The sequence below is a fragment of the Elaeis guineensis genome, chromosome 2, assembly GCF_000442705.2.
Source record: "Elaeis guineensis isolate ETL-2024a chromosome 2, EG11, whole genome shotgun sequence".
Lineage (NCBI taxonomy): Eukaryota > Viridiplantae > Streptophyta > Magnoliopsida > Arecales > Arecaceae > Elaeis > Elaeis guineensis.
The window spans coordinates 112,121,670-112,140,199 of record NC_025994.2 but is presented as its reverse complement, the minus strand read 5'-3'; the positions used below and the strand labels follow the sequence as shown (position 1 = coordinate 112,140,199).

At 41.7% G+C, this 18,530-nt stretch overlaps 1 protein-coding gene and 1 pseudogene across 1 annotated transcript; both read right to left on the bottom strand.

Annotated features, from left to right (window-relative positions):
* Positions 1-3,477: 3,477 nt before the first annotated feature.
* LOC105043744 (basic leucine zipper 6) lies at positions 3,478-7,453 on the bottom strand. The gene is made up of 4 exons (XM_010921427.4): positions 6,540-7,453; positions 6,346-6,436; positions 6,011-6,137; positions 3,478-4,644 (listed from the first exon to the last, which is right to left on the bottom strand). Exons 1-4 carry the CDS (start codon positions 7,073-7,075, stop codon positions 4,517-4,519), a joined length of 882 nt encoding a protein of 293 aa, XP_010919729.1. The 5' UTR covers positions 7,076-7,453; the 3' UTR covers positions 3,478-4,516.
* A 4,232-nt stretch (positions 7,454-11,685) lies between these two features.
* Positions 11,686-16,106, bottom strand: LOC114914289 (uncharacterized; annotated as a pseudogene).
* Positions 16,107-18,530: the final 2,424 nt, after the last annotated feature.

The window sequence follows — 18,530 nt, the reverse complement described above, 5'->3', positions numbered from 1 at the left end:
TGCTCGACTTATTAAAAAGAAGACTATATGTTGTTTGGACAATTTGACAGTCAATTGCGTCCGAAAGAACTTATTTTTGATAAGCTTTTACCCATTGTTGTGGAACCCCAGCACTTGTGTTTGTCCACCATGCTTTTTAGGAATGCAAAGTAGCCTAGCCTAATATTAAGTTACTCCAGCTTATCTTAAATAACTGAAACCAGAGATAGGGTGAGACTTGTCCGGTAGTTCTGCGGGTTCTTTTATACTCTGATATTTTGGATTGCTCTCGTATTAGAGTGGTGCTGCCATTCACATGTATCGAAAAAAAAAAAAAGAAAAGAAAAAAAAAAAAAAAGAGAAGGGTATACGAGTTGAGGTTGCCAACCATCAAAAAGCTATTTAAGCTTGGCTTATTAACTGGAGGAGCGTATTACCAAGCCAATTTCACGCTTCTAGTTATTTGTGCAAGCTCGAGGTTTGCAGGCACGGCTCATTTACACGTCAAGCTTGAAATGATGTTCAAGGTTTCCTCCTCTCTCCAGGAAACAATCTCCATGAAGCCTATCATGGATCTGAGCCCAAATAATTCATTTACCAGTTTTCATCTACACTATGGTACCAATAAACAAGGGATTATTCACCTCTAGTTTTCACCTAACATCGGACGGACAAACAAGGAGAGGATGATCGCGAAAGTGCCCTACAAATCTCAGGAATGATACCATTTCCCTCTTGTGCAAAGCACAGTTATGTCATGTGTGGGCCCCGTAATCATTTGAGGGGGAATATGCCCCCATAATTAAGAGGGGAAAATTGGTGTCAGCTTGGCACGTCAGCCCCTCCTGCCGGCATGCATGTAGGCCTGGTGTGCCGCTTTAATTTCATTTTGGCCCACCTCATGGTTGTTGAGCGAGGGCTAGAAGTCAATACATCATTCATATACCTAATAATCTCCATGAATCCTTGAGGAAAACTATGGTACCATCTGCCATCCAATTTATTAATTGGCCCCATTTCCTTGGCACATGGTCTCGTATGCGTGAACAGTGGAGGAAACGGATGCAATTATGCTTCAACAGGAGAATATTGGAAGCCAAGCAACAGCACACGTGCCTACACATGCATGCTTGCTAAAAGGGTGAGCATGATGGCTATGTAACGGAAAGAGGACGGTAAATTTGATGACAATGAAACGGATGGGCCATAAATCTACAAATCATAGAGTTAGATGTTATTCATGAAGTATAGTGGAAAACGAATGAACTCTTCTTGCGTTCGAGGCATGCCTCCACCATGCGTGCTGCATGATAGCTGGTCCATTCGCATCACGATTTCCTCCCTCACACGATGACCCATGCACGTACAGCACAACTCTACACCTCGGGGCCATCTTATAGTTGGGCTATTTTATTAGGGCAATTCTTTGTGCACTGCGAGCGGTATAGAAAATCCGACGTGGAGTGTACCATCTTGTCCGATTGATTCACGTAGTTATCATTTTTCAACGCGTATTTAATGTCTACAGATCGACTTTTTTGTTTAAAAATTTTGTATAACGAAAATATCTCTGCTCTTTGATAAAATTATGACATCCTATATCCATATTATAATGTGTTTAGAAGGTCATAATTTTTATCCACAGGATGTCATAATATAATGTAGGATATCATAATATGCACAAGATGTCATAATTTTTTTCAAAGAATAAGAGCATTTTCGTCGTTCAAAATTTTTCAACAAAAAAATCGATTTGCAGGCATTAAATACCATTGATAAATGGTTGAACAAAAATATTTCTTCTATGTAATGATATCCAGAGTCATATTATGATATTCTGGGCTATAATACGCCACAGGATGTTATAATTTTTATAAAAAAATGGGTACTTTCATCGTACAAAATTTTTAAACGAAAAAGTTGACATGCAGACATTAATTGCACGTTGAAAAACTCTACGGTGCACAAAAAATTTCTCTTTTTTTTTTTGGATAGAAAAAAAGGTTAGAAGGTGGGCGATCTGATGTGGCTATCTCCTCTGGATGTGACCATAATATCTCCAACTCCGTGACTCGAATGCAGATCATTTGCATGGAAGCCAAAGCTCGTTCCGCCGGGCCACTCACTTGGTGGGAAAGAATTTCTCATTTTATTAGAAAGTCTTTTGCTATTAAGGCGACGGCCTCTACTTCTATGTCATATTTAAGAGTTTCCATGAGGATGGGGAGGGGAAGAAGATGAGAAGGGGAGGAAAAGAATAATTGTGGCGTAGTTTATTATTATTGGTGGCAGTACCTTATGGCTCATGAAGAGTTAAACTAAGAAGGCAAGGGTGCGTGCTAAGGTATCAAGGCTCCAAATTTAAAACATATTGCAAGCCTGAGGATCCCAGCATTGGCGGATTCGCTTGTTTGCTTGTTTTACCTACTCCTTTTGGACCAACAAGAATGGATGGATCATAGAAGAAATTCTGTGTGCGGTGCCTCTCAAGTGCAGCCAGCTAAGAAGATCCATGCTGCTTTGTACAAAAGCACATGCTGTGCATGTGGTGTGGAGAATATTATACGACAATGTTGTAATCAATTTGCGATATTATTTGTGGGGACGCTTGGTGGGAAGAGGGATGCTACAAGTAAATGGAATCTGCCAAAGGCATCAAACATGTAGTTTCCTGGGAAGGGTGTGGGTTGTAATAAAATAAGAATCTTTACACACGCGCGCGCACACACACACCACGTCTTGGTTTTTTGCTTTAAAGGGGCAAATGTAAAAATTTACAGCCTAGTGCTCTCTTGTTTTTATTTTTGTTTTTTGTTAGGGCAATTTCATCTCTAATATTACCATCTATGGTGAAATTAAGCAGGTACTTATGGCTATTTTATCCAACTCTTCTTTTGAGACAAGGAAGTTCATTCTTGAGTTTATAAGATGCTGTTCATTTCTGTATCAAGAGAGAACTGCAACATGGCCTCTCTTGAGTTTATAAGACTAATTGAATTCAATAGCAAGTGGGTATTAACAACCCTCTTGGTACCATTACAACAAGCACTATAATAAAGTCTACACCATTCATGCAACAATGTATGCATACCCATGTGCCTGAATCTATATTTTTTTCAATTTTTACAGCTGGCCTAATCCAAGGATGGATAAGGTAAGCTAGCTAAACCAAAATGGCAAATATGCCACGCTTGATTGGTTTGAGGAAGTTATAGAACTACCTCGATTTATGTAGTTGGAGCTGAGTGAAAAACAGAACTAGATAATGCTATGCGCACTCTTTTTTAGAGATAGCTAGCTGTTATGGAGAAAACTTCTGCTCTTTTTTTTTTTTTTTTTTTTTTTACGCATTTTTTAGGAGGATTTTTTTTTTTTTTTTGTGATCGTTTAATTGGTTATGAAGAAAGTAATAAAGATTGATCCTGATCTTTTATTTATTTATTTTTCTTCCTTTAGAAGAATGTCAGATTGCCGTGCCTCTCTTGTCTCATAGTTTATGATCAATCACGCTATAAAAATATGCTAAGGATCCGGCATAAGATACAACTGGGGATGCCCCATCAAATATCCGGACTCAGAATCTTTCATTTTCAGGCAAAGAGGTGCTGCATGTTTTCATTAGGGCCTGAAATATTTATATCTCTGAAATTTACTTGGGTTGCAACATAGCTTAAAGAGATGATAGGGCTAGCAAACACAGCTAAACCCCATCTCCTAGAGATAATTCATTCCATTTCTAGAATATCTTATCTTATCCTTGCAAAATGGAAATAATCTTTGCTTGTCGGTTGTCCTGCTGCCTTAAATCGCTCCACTTCTCACGGAGAGCCACCAGGAAACCTAGACAGGAAGATGTTTCCAGCTGATTGAGGAGATCCGCCGGCATCCAGAACACCCTCTTCGGATAGAATGCCGTCACGTGTTGTTGGAAATGGCACACAAAGTGATAAGTTCAGGAGGCTATAAATGTTATAAACTGCTCATATTCTTCTCTTTTTCCTTTATATGTCAGGATGGGAACTTTATTAAAGAAGTGAAAACACAAATACATACGCAAACACACACACACACACATACATACATACATGTACATAAGTTTTAATTAGGAATTTAATGGTGTAAACCTCAGATGATACATGTGGTATGCACACATTACGTGTTCACTTTTCTTTTGAGATTTGAGAAACCTCAATCCCCCATTAATTTCAAGAAAAAATAAAATGAGTGGAATATTTGCATTAAAAAGAAAAAAACATTCATCAAAATAATACACAATGCCCTGTGGCATTCTTTTTGATGTTACCAAACCTTAAGACTACTTCACACACATGACCACCATGTGACGGTTAATATTTTTTTAAAAAAAAAGGAAAAAATCATAGATGAAATTGAAATACACAAAGAATATAATAATACATTTACGTACCACCACCAACGTAACCACAATTTCTCCTACTTAATGAACACCATCACCTGATCGATCAATCCCTAATCAACAAATTACTGTGCAGCATTTTCTTTCCGAGCCAGTGGTGCGTCAGCTAACCAGCTCTTTTTCTGTGCGCATAGCGGGATCAGAGGTGGGAGCAGACATTTTCTTGAGATTCTGCTGGTGGTAGACTTGCCTTAGCCTCTCGATCTCCTTCTTTAATGCCTCTTGGTGGGCTGCAATTTTACACACAATCACCACCCAATCCATTACAAGGAACTCCATGATAGTTATTATAAAGCCATCATCTTCTTAAATTGCATATGTCTCAACTGCTAATTGAGATTTTTAGAGGATCTATTTGTATTACAAGAAGCATAGTTCTTGTTGTCGCATTATGTATTGCCCATAAATTTTTTAAGCAATTCATGAATAATTTAGTCATCTCCAAATGCGTGAGACTTGCCTACCGTCCAATTGAAAATATTCCATAGTTTAATCTTTTTTATACTTTTAACCATGAATTAAATTAGCACAAAATAGGTGCTGTGATTTAACCTTAAAAAAAAAAAAAAAAATTCATAGCTAGTTTCAATGTTATATATTATTGTGAATGCTGAGGATCTGAGACTTAGATTATACATAATACATTTCAATATAAAGGCGCATTCTTCTTCTTTTTTATTTCTTGAGCAAGGGGAAAGCATAATATTATTTCCTTGAAGTAAAAGTGAAGCTAGCGCCCCCACTTCCTTCCTTAATTTCATTACGAAGAGGTACAATTAATAATATTAAGATAATTATATATATATATATATTTCAAATTGCAATGTAGGGGTGGATTAACCATATATATAGATTATAGTATGTTGTTAAGAGTTGACATTCAAAACTAGTTCATTTAAGAAAAAATATATGAGACTTTGTTAGGGGAAGAATTTGTTAGAAACTACAAAAGTTTATGAAACTAAGCATATAATTAACATCTATGCATGATCTGCATGTACGAACAAAAATGGGATGGCACCAACCAAAATAGCAGTTATAGGTGACAAAGGGCATCAATTTTGTAGAAAAATGATTATCTCATTCATTAATCATGTAAACGTACATCATGAACTATCAAATAATTCTAAATAATTTTTTAAGTCATAAATAATTTCCAAAGTCATTTGGCTGATGAAAGAATGATGAACATCCAGAAAGTTTCGATTAGTGAATTGGAAGGTACTGAGCAACTCCAATGCAACGAATCTACCGAACACCTGTACGAGAATTGGGTAAAAAAAATATCTACATGCTGTATAATTTATGCTCCACCTATCATGCGTTGCAAGGTTGCTGTGGCCGCGTCCCTTGGCCCACCTACATTTACTTCATTTGTTCATAAAAGAAGACAAGGAATGGATGAAAGTCCAGTCCGCGAGGAGGAAATATTCGGGACTTAATTTGGGTAACTGTGTAGGAATTATATGCAACAGGAAATGCTACAGCATTAAGCAAAAATTCCTGGAGAACTTCAAATTAAAATAGCCGGTGTTTGTGTTAAATACTTGAAAAATATAGCCCAATTCTAGTAATCTGTCTCTCTAAGAAACTCACCATCTTTGAAGATTTTGTCCTGGGCCAAAGCTGCAATCCGCTGCTTCAGATGGCTGTTTCCCAGCGTAAGAATCGAGCGCTGGTGATCGAGGAATGCAACCCGAGGCGACAATGCCGACACCTCGGTCTTCGTTTCAACATCCAAAAGACAAACATAACCAACCGAACCATTAGAGAATGATGGCCAACTTATGAAATCTCTACATGCTCACACTGTTACGTTGTCCCATAGAAGCTAATTTCCTATTAGAATTCGACTTAACGTTTCCACCATGATATCCAAAAAAAAAAAATCCACGGCATATATGTGTGTGTGTGTGTGTGTACATGACTACCTGCAACGTGGTGACGCTGCGCTCGAGCTCGGATATGTACTGCAGCTTCCTCACTCGCGACCTCTGCGCCGACTGCCGGTTGGCTAATATCCTGCTCGAATCCACAAGTTGATTAGAAGTGTAATGGTTGCGGTTGAGGTCAATGCAGGAGGTACAGCGCTACATTGTCGTAAAATGGCGGCGATCGGCCTCACCTCTTGACTCTTTTGGGGTCGACGATGTGCTCCGGTTCGGTGGCTGGTTTCGGCTCGGCCTTGCAAGCGCTCTGCGCCTCCGCAGCGAAGTCGTTGCTCATCGTGGTCTGGTGGTCGGAGGATGCGGCAGGCTTGTCGTCGTTGATGCTGTTGTGGTCGGACGGCGTGGAGGGGTTGGAAGAGGTGAGGGGTGGCGCAGCACGGGGGGAGGAGGATGACGGGGGCGGGACGTCGTCGGAGAACATGGACTCAATGAGCTGGTCCTCGTCAAGGCGGTCGAATTCAGCTGCAGCGGCGGCGTCGTCCGCCAGCGGGGCCTCGAGGAAGGCGATGGAGTCGCTGACGGAGCGGCGGTGCGAGCCGCGTTTGGCGGAGGAGAAGTCGAGGAATTCGTCAACCCATGAGGGCTGGGAGCTGGGAGCCGGCGGCGAGGGGGCGGCGGGGGTGGGAATGGAGGAGAAAGGTGGACGGTGATGGCCGAAGTTGGGCCACGTGGGGGGGAAGGTGGTGGGGATCTTGGGAGGGAGCTGAGCCATATAGCTCTCTCTCTCTCTCTCAAGGAGGGTCAGAAAAGGGAGCTTGGTCTTAGACCGGCGGCCAGGCAATGTAATGGAAGCTGAGAGCTGAAGCCTGGTGGGAAAAGGATTGTGAGATGGGTAGCTGGAGAGGTCTTTCAACTCGAATTCGAATATCAGTCACTGGTTTGTGCCTCTCTCTCTCTCTCGCTCTCTCTCTCTCCTTATTATGGTGGATGTGGTAGGGGTGGCGGTTGAATTTTCTTTTGCTGTATGGGCTGTGGAAGATACGGGGAGGAGAAGAGGGGTTCACATGATGAGGGAAGAGGGGGACAGCTAGCAACAGCTGGAGAAAGAGAGAGGTGCGAGGAAGGAGGTAGGGAGGACGGGGGGAGCTGGGGCTTCAACGGTATTACGGGAAACACGCAACTTAAGTTTAATTAAGTGGAGGAATCAGCCACCACGTGCTGATGTGACTGTACCTTTTGGTTCGGCTCTCAGATTAATGGACTGGGATAGAGAGAGAGACAGAGAGAGATTGTTGCTGGTGTCTTTCGTTGATTTAGAGGAGCACACATGCATCATGTATTCATGTTCTTGGATCATTGTTTATGTTTGGAACTCGATCGGCTGGCCAACATGCTTGGCTTGCCACGAACTGGGCTTTGGATGCAAGCTCCAAGCATGATTCCACCGGTAGAATGAGGTTGAGGTTGCTATCAAAGCCAGCTCATGGAACAAAATATGTGACAACTGATGTAGTGTTAGCTCTTCTCATTGTCGTAAGTTCGAAAGATTTGAAGAAAATAACATTAATGCATGGGATGAATGAAAGATTATTTATGCAAATTAATGACTTGGGATGTCTACAGTGTTGCTTATTCTTATTGTTGTTGTTATTATTATTGTTTGGTGTTCAAAAAAATTGCTCATTAATTAACATACGACATACACTTTTTTTTCTTTTTTGGGTAAAATATGGTTATGTGATTTGAGCTGGGTGGTTGTCATCAAGGCATTACTAAGTGAGCTTAGGTTGATCTTGGTGGGTCAGCTTAATTCAAGTTTGGTTCTAATATTTATACCAAATGCAGTTACTATTTGTACATTGAGCAGGACTTTTTTTTAAAAGATATGTTCTAAGTTGGCTTAATTAAAATTTGATATTTTTTTGTTTTCATTTCAAAATAAGTGTGCTACTAATCAAGTAAGGCGCAACGAGCCAATAGCAGTCCAACATAATTGCCAAAATGGTCATAATAGATGGACCTGCACATGTGACACTGATGCTTATGATAAAAAATATAGTATCGTTTTTGTACAGCATCATCATATTTACATTATCATTTTAGTTGGACATTGTCTCATTAGCTATCATAATGTTTGTTAGTTTACGATAAGGGCGAGTATAATGTAGACTGAGACATCAAGAGATCAGGAAAAAAAGGAGTGGCCTGACAAGATACTCTTAATTATGTCGTAGAGGCCTGACAAGAGCTAAGCCAAAGCTGTAACTTGGCTCAGCGACCCAGTAGCTGCATATCTATCCACATCCATGGGCAATAAAAGGTACATGCGATGGCAATATATTGATAGATATTAGGATACACATGGAACTCCATCAAAAAGAAAAAAAAGAGGAGGATACACATGGAAGAGACATATTCTTCTTGCTGTAATTCTTCTATTGGTTGATGGAAATCATGAGATGGATAGAGATGTGTGGTGGGAACTTTAAGAATGGGGATTGAGCTGTTTAAAAGGCGAAACGGTTTGGGAGAAGGGAAGGAGAGAGAGAGATGCGGGTTTGTGTGCTTGCTGTGGATTTGAATCATGCCATCCCATGTGCACTGTTGGCACGCCCCCTCCCTGCTTTGTCGCCAAACTATGCCCTCTCACATGCAGGCCTTATGCCTCCTCTTTCTTTCCTTTTTCCTTGTCTCTCCTTTTTTATTTTATATATATTCTTCTTCTCCTCTAACAATAATCTTTCTACCTCGTCTTTGAGGTTTCTTGACACTTCCGGGCCATCTCGCTGGCCAAGAAAAGTATAATGTTTGCTCTACAAGTGGAAGAGTCATGGCCCGCAAATTGCTAGTTTAATAGAGTTCTGGGGAGTAGTAGAATGTGCATGGGGGGCATTAAAGTGTCAAGAGAATTAGGAGAAGTATTTGGAAGATAAAAATAGAATTAGATCTGGGTAAAGATTTATTTATTTATATATCTCCTTTATAAATTGCAAACTCAGACATACATGAATGTTATAGCATAGTTTAGAAAAGAGAGATATAGAGAAACGAGGCTCTATTTCAAACTCAAATTGCGAAAACTTATGCTGGTATCCCTCTTCATTTGGAAGAGCATCTGGCCGCCACGATCTTTTTTTTTTTTTCCCCCTAATCTCTTGTAGAAAATTAGATATCCTATCTATGCGGAATCATGCTGAAGCATCAAACCATAACACTGTACGCAAGCATGGAGAGGTATTTGGCCTAACATTTTTCCAAATCAGTCTCTTCCCTAATTTTACCATTTTATGACTAAAAATTAACATGTAAATGACCTAACTGACTCTTTGTCCGGCCACCTCTAAATCTTTAGATTTCAATATATGGCTCTTAAAGGTGTCTTTATTGAGAAAATTCTTTCACAACACTAAAATGTTGCAAAAAAAAAAATAACTTGTACCCTCACACCGCGGTCATCTCTTTTTAAAACCACGAAGTCCCAGCATGGTCCCCACTTTTTATTCCACCTTTCAGTGTTGGATGGGGAAAATGACAATCATTCATTAAATTTTTTCTCCTCGCATACATGGCTATGTGCGTTAGACATGTAGCCATAATTGGTGTAAATTTAGAATTCAGCGACCAAAAATTTTATTTGTACTCTTGACTTGCTATAACCAACCAAGCACCCAACCATACATACAGACATAAACAAATACGTAGTGATACATAGTGTGTATGTATGTATGTCTGACCACCAAAAAACGAAAAAAGATCAAGTGGCCATCAATAATGTTGTACCATGGAGAACATGGCGATGATTTAATATTTGGATCTCGAGCACGGCGACAACATGAGGCCAACAAGATGCCTCTACCCCATCCCACATTATGCCAAAAGAGAAAATGGAGGACGTGGAAATTTCCCACATAATTCTTTAGTTTGTACCCCCACCATGCATACAAAAAGAAGTGAATGTAGCAAAGGAGGTACGTCACAGTGCAAAGCATGTGACATGTGGGGATGGCTACAGCAAAAGGACACGCATGTCATGTGGCGGCACAAGAACCCGAGGGGAGACGAGACATGTAAATGAGGTGTCCACACTCGCTGCGCTTCAACGTTCGCTTCCATTCCATCCCATACGGTAATGCATTATTCATTGTTAAATGACTGCCAAGTCTCTTCCCATGCCGCTCTAAAATTAACCTCAGGCTGGCAAAACTAACTTTGCTCTGAAATAACAGCCGTTATGACATAGTAATGACTGCTGTAGCAGTTTTGGATGCTCCGGTTACTGTTAGATATAGATACCGGGCGTTAAATGACAGCTATTATTGGATTTTATCACTGTTTGCATAATGAAGTATATATTCTAGGAATACTGATATATTTGTAGTTGAAGAAATAATGTTGTAACCTATGAACATTGTTCTCTTTTCAAACAGCATGACTATTTTTCGGTTTTACCATATATAGCCTTCTTCCTGTTATTATGGCACTCCAAAACTTCAAGCACCGTTTATAATGGTATTTGTAATAGGACGTAAGTCTTTATAAATATTTTCTACAAATTAGACATTTGACATTTGTGATAGGCCGTGAGTCCTTTGTTACCTCTTGTGCCCGTCTCAAGTGCATAAGCTAGCTTTAATGGATCAAGACAAAGGCCAAGTTGATCTCTTAAGATTAACACAAAAAGGTAATAACATCTACTCTAAATTGTCTCTTGGTGATGAGATATTGAAACCTTGGTCACATTCCAACCTCTGGGCAGCATGAACATGGTGGTGTCAGACACCCCATTGCGGTCCCCGCGCCATTCACCTGCGCACCCAATGGTACAGTAGACTGTAACTCACATAATTTTCTTTGATCTAATACCCACTAGAATGGAGCCTACTAGGCTCCCTGTAATATTTCACATGCATGGTTATATGGATACCTCCCCATCACCACTACCACCAACTTATTGACCTGGCAATTTAAGAGATTCTCTTGGTGCGGCTGAAAAGAGGAGAAAGGGAAAAAATAGTGCGAACTGAGAGAATAAAAGATCATATATGTCATAATGTAACATAAAATCTTGATAAATACAAGGAGAGCAACAGGATGATACAGAAGGCCGATCCTGAAACCTGTGCATGTTTCAAGACATTACAAATTATTTTTTCAAACCATCTATATCCATGGTATTTTAATGTGCTCGAGGCTTAAGTCATAACCAGATAGGAAACCACATTAACATACCATTCCATGGAACATCCTGCAGCTATCACATTTCAGCATCTAATCCCCTGCTAATGATTTGTTCCAGCCGTCAATGTTTAGCAAGTCTACAATGCATAATTTGATAATATGACCTGCCTTTCCTGTCAACCATATGAGTTCACAATATATATCATCATTAGGTAAGACATTCCATCTGTGAGTCTGTGACATATTCCACAAGGACAACAGCTTCCTTGGATCGGGTGCAAAATAAACATAGATTTACTGCAACTCATACAATGTCATATTACAGTAATGCACAATTCTGTACTTGATTAAAAAAGGGTGAAAGAGGCATCAACCCAGGCAACACCAGGGACAGCTTGCAAGGTTAGGACGTGGCTTCATCAGCATACGTTACGGATTGTCACCACTCACTCCAGCTGTTCACAAAAATCTAAATTTTATGAAGGTACGGTGCTTTGAAGCAGGTCGGCGCAGATCTGTGTGTATTGCTAAGTTCATGGCATGTGATGAGGCATTATTAAATATGCCATTTACTTTACATATTATAGTAAACAAAGTCAAGCTAGGAGACTTCTAAACCCAAGTGGTCACCAAAAGAATGTATGCACATGGTTATAGAAAGCCATGCGAAAGAAAAGTAATAGACAACCAAAGATAAAAATTCCTATATGACAGATAGAGTCAAGGGAGTATTAAAAAAAAAAAAAAAAGCAAAAGATATTTACAAAATTGAAAAAATGAAGACAACAGCATAAATAAAACAGCACATCAAACATTTCCTAACAGGCAATGATCCTCCGAAATGTGAATTTTTTGAGTCAAAAACAATTGGTAGCAAGATGATGTTCTTGGGATTAGAGGTGTCACACTATCATATTGTCTTCCTGCAAGACTTCTAACTTTAGCCCGAGGCTACATAGAAAACCAGGCAGGACATAATTCTTTGAATCCAGTAGTGACCTCTTTGGAATCTCCACAAGTGTGTACTATGTAGTATCCACATATCTGCTGTTTTACTTGTTCTTTGCTTCTTACCCCCTCCAATTCTCTGATCGGTACTCACACTGATGTGCTACTGCCGGCTAGAAACCAATGGCTATAAGCTGAACCTGCAGCCACAGCACTGAAGTAGCAAGAAAGAGAGCCAAGCATTAGAGCTTTAGTCCCAAACTAACCAAAACTTCAAATGAATACAGGAATTAAATCATTTGTTGAAGAACATTAAGGAGCTTTAAGGCTTGTACCTTAAACAAGCTTACTTTTCATAAGCATTATAGTTTGATTATCCTGTTAAAACGAAACAATATATCATCACAGAGCAGGACGGGGCACTTCTTGCATTAACGTTTCTTACAAGCAAACTAGGAGACTCGAATTAGTGAAAATCTTCTCACCATAAATTAAAATACTATTGATGCCAATATGAACCGTTATCTGAATATGGCTGCATGTTTTATGAGATATGTGAAATTAGCATATTTCAAGGACAACAGAAATAGTGAAGAAGGAACCTGACATGGAGACTACTAAGGGTCAATCAGAAAGAGAGAAAGAGAGAATGGAAGAACTATTTATGTAAATACACATTAATTCAAGTAATATCCATTTTCATGTCCAGGAGATACAGCAATTTATTGGTGCCTTCAATGAGAGAGAATGTTCAGCAAATTTGGAAAAATATCGCAGTTCCATTTCCACAGAGGAAAAAAGCATTCAATAGGACATCAGAGAATAGGAAAGAAACGATTTAATTGATTGCACAAACAATTTATCTGAAACTGACCCAACAGAGTTGGCTAGGAAAAGGATGTCCCTCAAATCATATAACAAGATACATGAACTGAAACTAAGTTGCATAATTCGGTTCACTGTAGATCCAGGAAAACTAGAATTCAAGCTAAGAGGGAGGTAAATATGATATACACTATTTGTAAACAATGATGAAAGGGAGCAACTCAATTCATCAGGTCAATATGCAGAAATAGAGGTGGCCTGACCACTCTCAAAGTGATGTTAATCTTTATATTTGTGTGCTGAACTCATGAACAATACCATAGTTGAACATGGAAGTGCTTGCCAAGAAGCTTAGAAGGCAGTTGGTGAGTTTGAAAACGTATCATATGACTCATCCAGTTCACTTTGTGAAACAAAGCAACAACACTTCAAGGTTAAATAGGCCCATGAAAGTTGAGACAAAAGGGTCACAGATAAAAAGCACTGCATTCATCTGAAGGCGACATTGAAGGCCATAAAGCTGAATTGAAGCACCAGCCCTATATTTCGTGTGTTTGAACAGATGATAGTTAATACTTTTTCATGGACAGATATCTAACATAAGAATTATATGTCCAACGGCCTAGCTTGTGCGTGGCTTGAAAAGGTTCATATCAAACAAACACATGCTTAAATGAAGCTACACAGTTTGTGCATTACTTCATTCCTGTCCCAAGCTTCATAATTGATAGACTGCCTGGAACTGAACTTATCAAAATCTTTATGAATCAGTCAACAATGTTTCATATTAAGTTAAAGAGAAACAGCCTTACACAATTAAAAAGGAACATAAAAGTCATTTCTGTTAACAACAGCAGTCATGTCTCCACATATTGCAGCACAATATTCTCTGTAAAATGCATGAAAATATTGTATGGTAAGGTATGCATGGCCACAACTGTTAAAACAGGGTATGCTGCTGGAGGTGAGACAGCAGATGTACCATATGTCAATACAATGCCATACTGAACCCCAATACTGTACCGGCACCTCACCGGTATAGTACAGTATGTCCACTACCCAGTGGTATGGGTCAATGCGGCGAACCATGATTAGCATTGCATGTTAAATACAGGATCTCCTAAGAATATACGCACAACATGATATTCAAGAAGTCAAAATTTTGTGTGCCTCATAAACAACAATCTTGTTTATATCTGTGAAAAATTTATACAGCTGAGGTTCAAACCATATAACGTTGTCATACATTGAAGCATTAAAATATTCTTTCTTAACATGAAGCTTTTGTGACACTGCTTAAATTTCCATCTAATTTTCAGGATAAAGAAATAAGGATCCTACGTGAAAGTCGAGTTTTCAAGCATCTTAAAGACTTGCAGGGTCTTAGTTTCCAAATCCTTGGTTGCAAACCTTTCTTGAAGAATCTTAGTTTCTCCATCAAGTTTTACCAACTTTGTAGCCCACTTAGCATATCCATGAAGCTTACACACCAATGTTTCTGAAAATCATTGATCATCTTTGCAGCCATCCAATGCATTTTCTCCTCTTTCTTCGTACTCTGCATTTTCAGCTCCCTTGTAATCATAATAACACCACCAGTTCCACCAGCATCCCTCTAATGAGGCTTGTCACCCTCTGGAAACTGTTTTCTGTACTCAGCAAATGCACTACGGTTCTCCTTCAAAGCCTTCTTATAATCATGAACTAAACGACCAAGCCTCCAGGTTCCTCTTCCTTAACGCTTCTACCTGCTTCTTCTCCAAGGACTAGACGATCCGGTCCTTCCGATGCAGCATCTGATCCAAATTAGTGCTGCAGCTCCAATTGGACCTTCACGTATTCCTGCTTCTTCTCTAAATACATCACCTCAGCTTTAGCCATCCAATTCTGCACTTCTTCCATGGAAACATCAACAGCCGATTTTTTATGTTTACCAAGACTAACTACCACGCATCCTTTTCTGGTAAATGATACAACCAAAGACACAAACATTATCATCATTGACGTCATTATCATAACTACCCTCCCCAGCTCCTCTCATGCAGTCATTCCCGAGAAAGAAAAACCGCCTTGGTCCATCATCTAAGATCACTTTCTTATGTACACCATTGGTCCTCATAGCTAAGAATTCTCCCCCAAGTACTCAAATTTTCACACTCGATGGCCACATCATCATCACTTGCACCCTTCCCGACCGAATCCAAAGGCTCCTCTCTGACACCAACCCGAGCATCCACGTGCTGCTGGGACCCAAACTCGACTAGAGACCACAGTTATCTGGACCCAACTCCCGATCGCCATTGCCAGCATCATCTTCATCCTCCATCGATGCTTCCAACTCCGTATTCATCTCCAGCCCGCACTCTTCTTCGAAAAGCGGGGCCGATGGCGCTTCATCGAACACTTAAGGTGCAAGGAATAGTAGCACCGACCGCTCCTCAACCCCTCCAAGATCTCCCTCATCACTATGTTCCACACCAACCCAGCCTAGTCCACCTTATGCGGCCGCCCGTCCTTCACGGCCGAGTCGCCGCGATGACGATCTCATCCGGCAGGACGCAAGCATCCTCATAGAAACACCAACCAGTTCATCATGAAATCCATGACGGCCCCAACGGCCGGAGAAGATCTCGGCATTCAACTCCGTTTCTTTCTCTACATGGAGGGCCAGGGCGCCGGCGAGCACGACGCGGGCGTTAAGGGCGAGGCTGCGGCAGGTGAAGAGCGTCGTATTGGGCGATGAGGACCGCGAGAATGGCGCGGTCGAGAGGGAGGCGAGCGAAATCCCACAGGCCGAGGGTTTGTAAGGGGGAATGGGTAGCTAGGGATTTGATGGGGAGACGTGGGAGGTGTTAGGATTTGACATCTCGAGATTCAGTCCATATTGAGCCGACAACGAGGTTTGCGATGAAAAATGAAGTCTAACGAGAACAAGATCATCCCAAACGGAGTTCAGACGGAGGAGATACGAGCGATCGAAGCGATGGCACGATGCACGAGGCGACGGCGGTGGGCCGACGGCGACCGGTGGAGCGCCGCCTGACCCGATGAAGATGTGCCCAGCGTGCGGCCTAGTGCGCAGATGGGCCCAGCATGGGTGCATGCGGCCCAGGCGCAGTTAGGCCCAAGCGCGCAAGCGGCCCAGACGCAGGCGGGCCCAGCGCGGGCTGGTCCAGTGCATGTGGGCAGGCTAGCCTAGCATGCGCGGGTGCCCAGCCCTGTGCTCGCGTGCTCTACCATAGATCGCGTGGCGCTGGCGGTCTACGGGAGCCGCATGGACTGAAGTTGCGATCCACGCGTGGTTCAGGGCTCTTTGTGCGCGATCCGATGGCCTAGGGAGCTTTCGGTCGAGATCTAACGGTCCAGAAAGTTTTTTGGTTGATCTTAGGACTCCTAATCACGTTCTAATTTGGATTTTAAGCCTTTAAAAGGTTGTGAACGTGAACAGAAGGGTTATGGTGTGGCCCGGCTTTTGGTGTGGTGCACGGACGGCTTTGTGCGGCTGTGAAGGAGCCTGAACACCCGTGAAGAGAGAGAGAGATACGAGGATGCTGTAGAGAGGAGCAGAGCTCCTGGACAGCAGATAGCAGTCACTTCAGGGGTTCAGGGGGTCTTCCTAGAGAGAGAGCTTTTGTGAGAGATAACTTCTTGTTAGGGAGAAATTTGATGTACAAGGGTTGAGGGTGAGATCTCCTCTTGTAAAATTTTTTTTCTCATAGTGAAGTTTGCATGCCTCGTGGAGACGAGCCTTTTTTGGCTGATCCACATATTTTGATTGTTTTCTGTTTTATTTCTTCTTTCTTTCTGCTGCATCGCGCGGTACCGAAAAGATCTTGGGAGGTATTGTCCTGGCCAGACATTCAATCTAACAAGTGATATCAGAGCGAGGCGGTACAAGGATGCAGATTGTAGCAGTGATGAGCAAGACTGAAGATGGAGAAGACATGATCAATCAAGATGGAGATCAACAAGTTTGATGGAAAGAGTAATTTCTCCTTGTGGCAGACAAAGGTGAAGGACGTGCTCATCTAGCAAGGGTTGATTGATACTCTTTTGTGTGAGGAGAAGCCGACCACCATGGAGGTGCAGGATTGAAAACGGCTACAGATGCAGGCGATGAGTACCATCCACATATATCTAGCGGATGAGGTGGTGATCCATGTGCTTCCCGAGATTTCTATGGCGGTGCTGTGGTCGAAGCTCGAGAAGTTGTACATGGTGAAATCTCTCACCAACACTTTTTTCCTCTGGAGGCAGTTTTACCAGCTGCAGATGATTGAGAGACAGAGCGTGCAGGAGCATCTCACCACTTTCAGAAGATCCTCATCGACCTCCTCAGCGTTGGTGAGAATGTTGAGGAGAAGACCAGGGTGCTGGTTTTGCTAGCGTCGCTTCCCTCTTCATTTGAGTTCTTAGTGACTGCTCTTCTAGTGGGGAAGAGCACCATCAAGATGGACGAGATCACCACGGCGATACTCCAGAACGAGGTTCTCAGGAGGGAGAACTCAGCTTCGAGCTCAAGTGGTGGTAGCTCAGCTTTGGTGGCTTTTGGAGGAGCAGGAGGTGATAGATGGAGAGACAGGAGATCATGACGAGGACGGTCCAAGTCCAGAAGTGGTTGAGCAAAAGCAGATGTTACCGGTGTGACGAGTTGGGGCATCTAGCCAGAGATTGCTCTCAACTCAAAAATCGGATGATGGCTGCTATGACGACGGCCGACAGCGATTCAGATGGAGATGTCCTGGAGATATCTGACGAGGTATCTACTTCTTCCCAGCAGTGGATATTAGATTCTGCATACACTCATCATGTATGTTGCAGAGAGGAGCAGTTTGACTCCCTAGAGAATAGTGAGGGCACTGTATATCTGTCGGATGGATCGAGCTGTGCGATCAGAGGCATTGGGACAGTCAGTTGGAAGACACATGATGGTGCAGTGAGGAGTTTAAGGGAGGTCCGATACATATCCAATTTCAGACAGAATCTTATCTCACTGAGTAGACTGGATTCGAGAGGCTGCAGGACGGTAGCTGGTGGAGGAATCCTAAAGGTGCTATACGGTGATAGAATTATTCTGGAGGGGAAGAAGGGGAGGAGAGGACATTATTACCTGATGAAGAGTCCAGTGCGAGGTAGAGCTTCAAGAGCCAAGTGGAGCTCAGAGCGAGGTAGAGCTCTAGGTGGAGGTGGATCAGGCACGAGACAGAAGACTCAAGAGGACAAGAAGCGACGTCGCAAGGTGAGATTCCTATTGCCACAGGATGATGCCCCGAGTA

Bases quoted from the DNA above. Each gene is read 5' to 3' on its own strand.
- LOC105043744 (XM_010921427.4), bottom strand. From the start codon at position 7,075: ATGGCTCAGCTCCCTCCCAAGATCCCCACCACCTTCCCCCCCACGTGG. The intron at 6,138-6,345 runs GTAGTCATGTAC...GTTGAAACGAAG, and splicing joins GCAGCGTCACCACGTTGCAG to ACCGAGGTGTCGGCATTGTC. The intron at 4,645-6,010 runs GTGAGTTTCTTA...GTAAAATTGCAG, and splicing joins GGACAAAATCTTCAAAGATG to CCCACCAAGAGGCATTAAAG.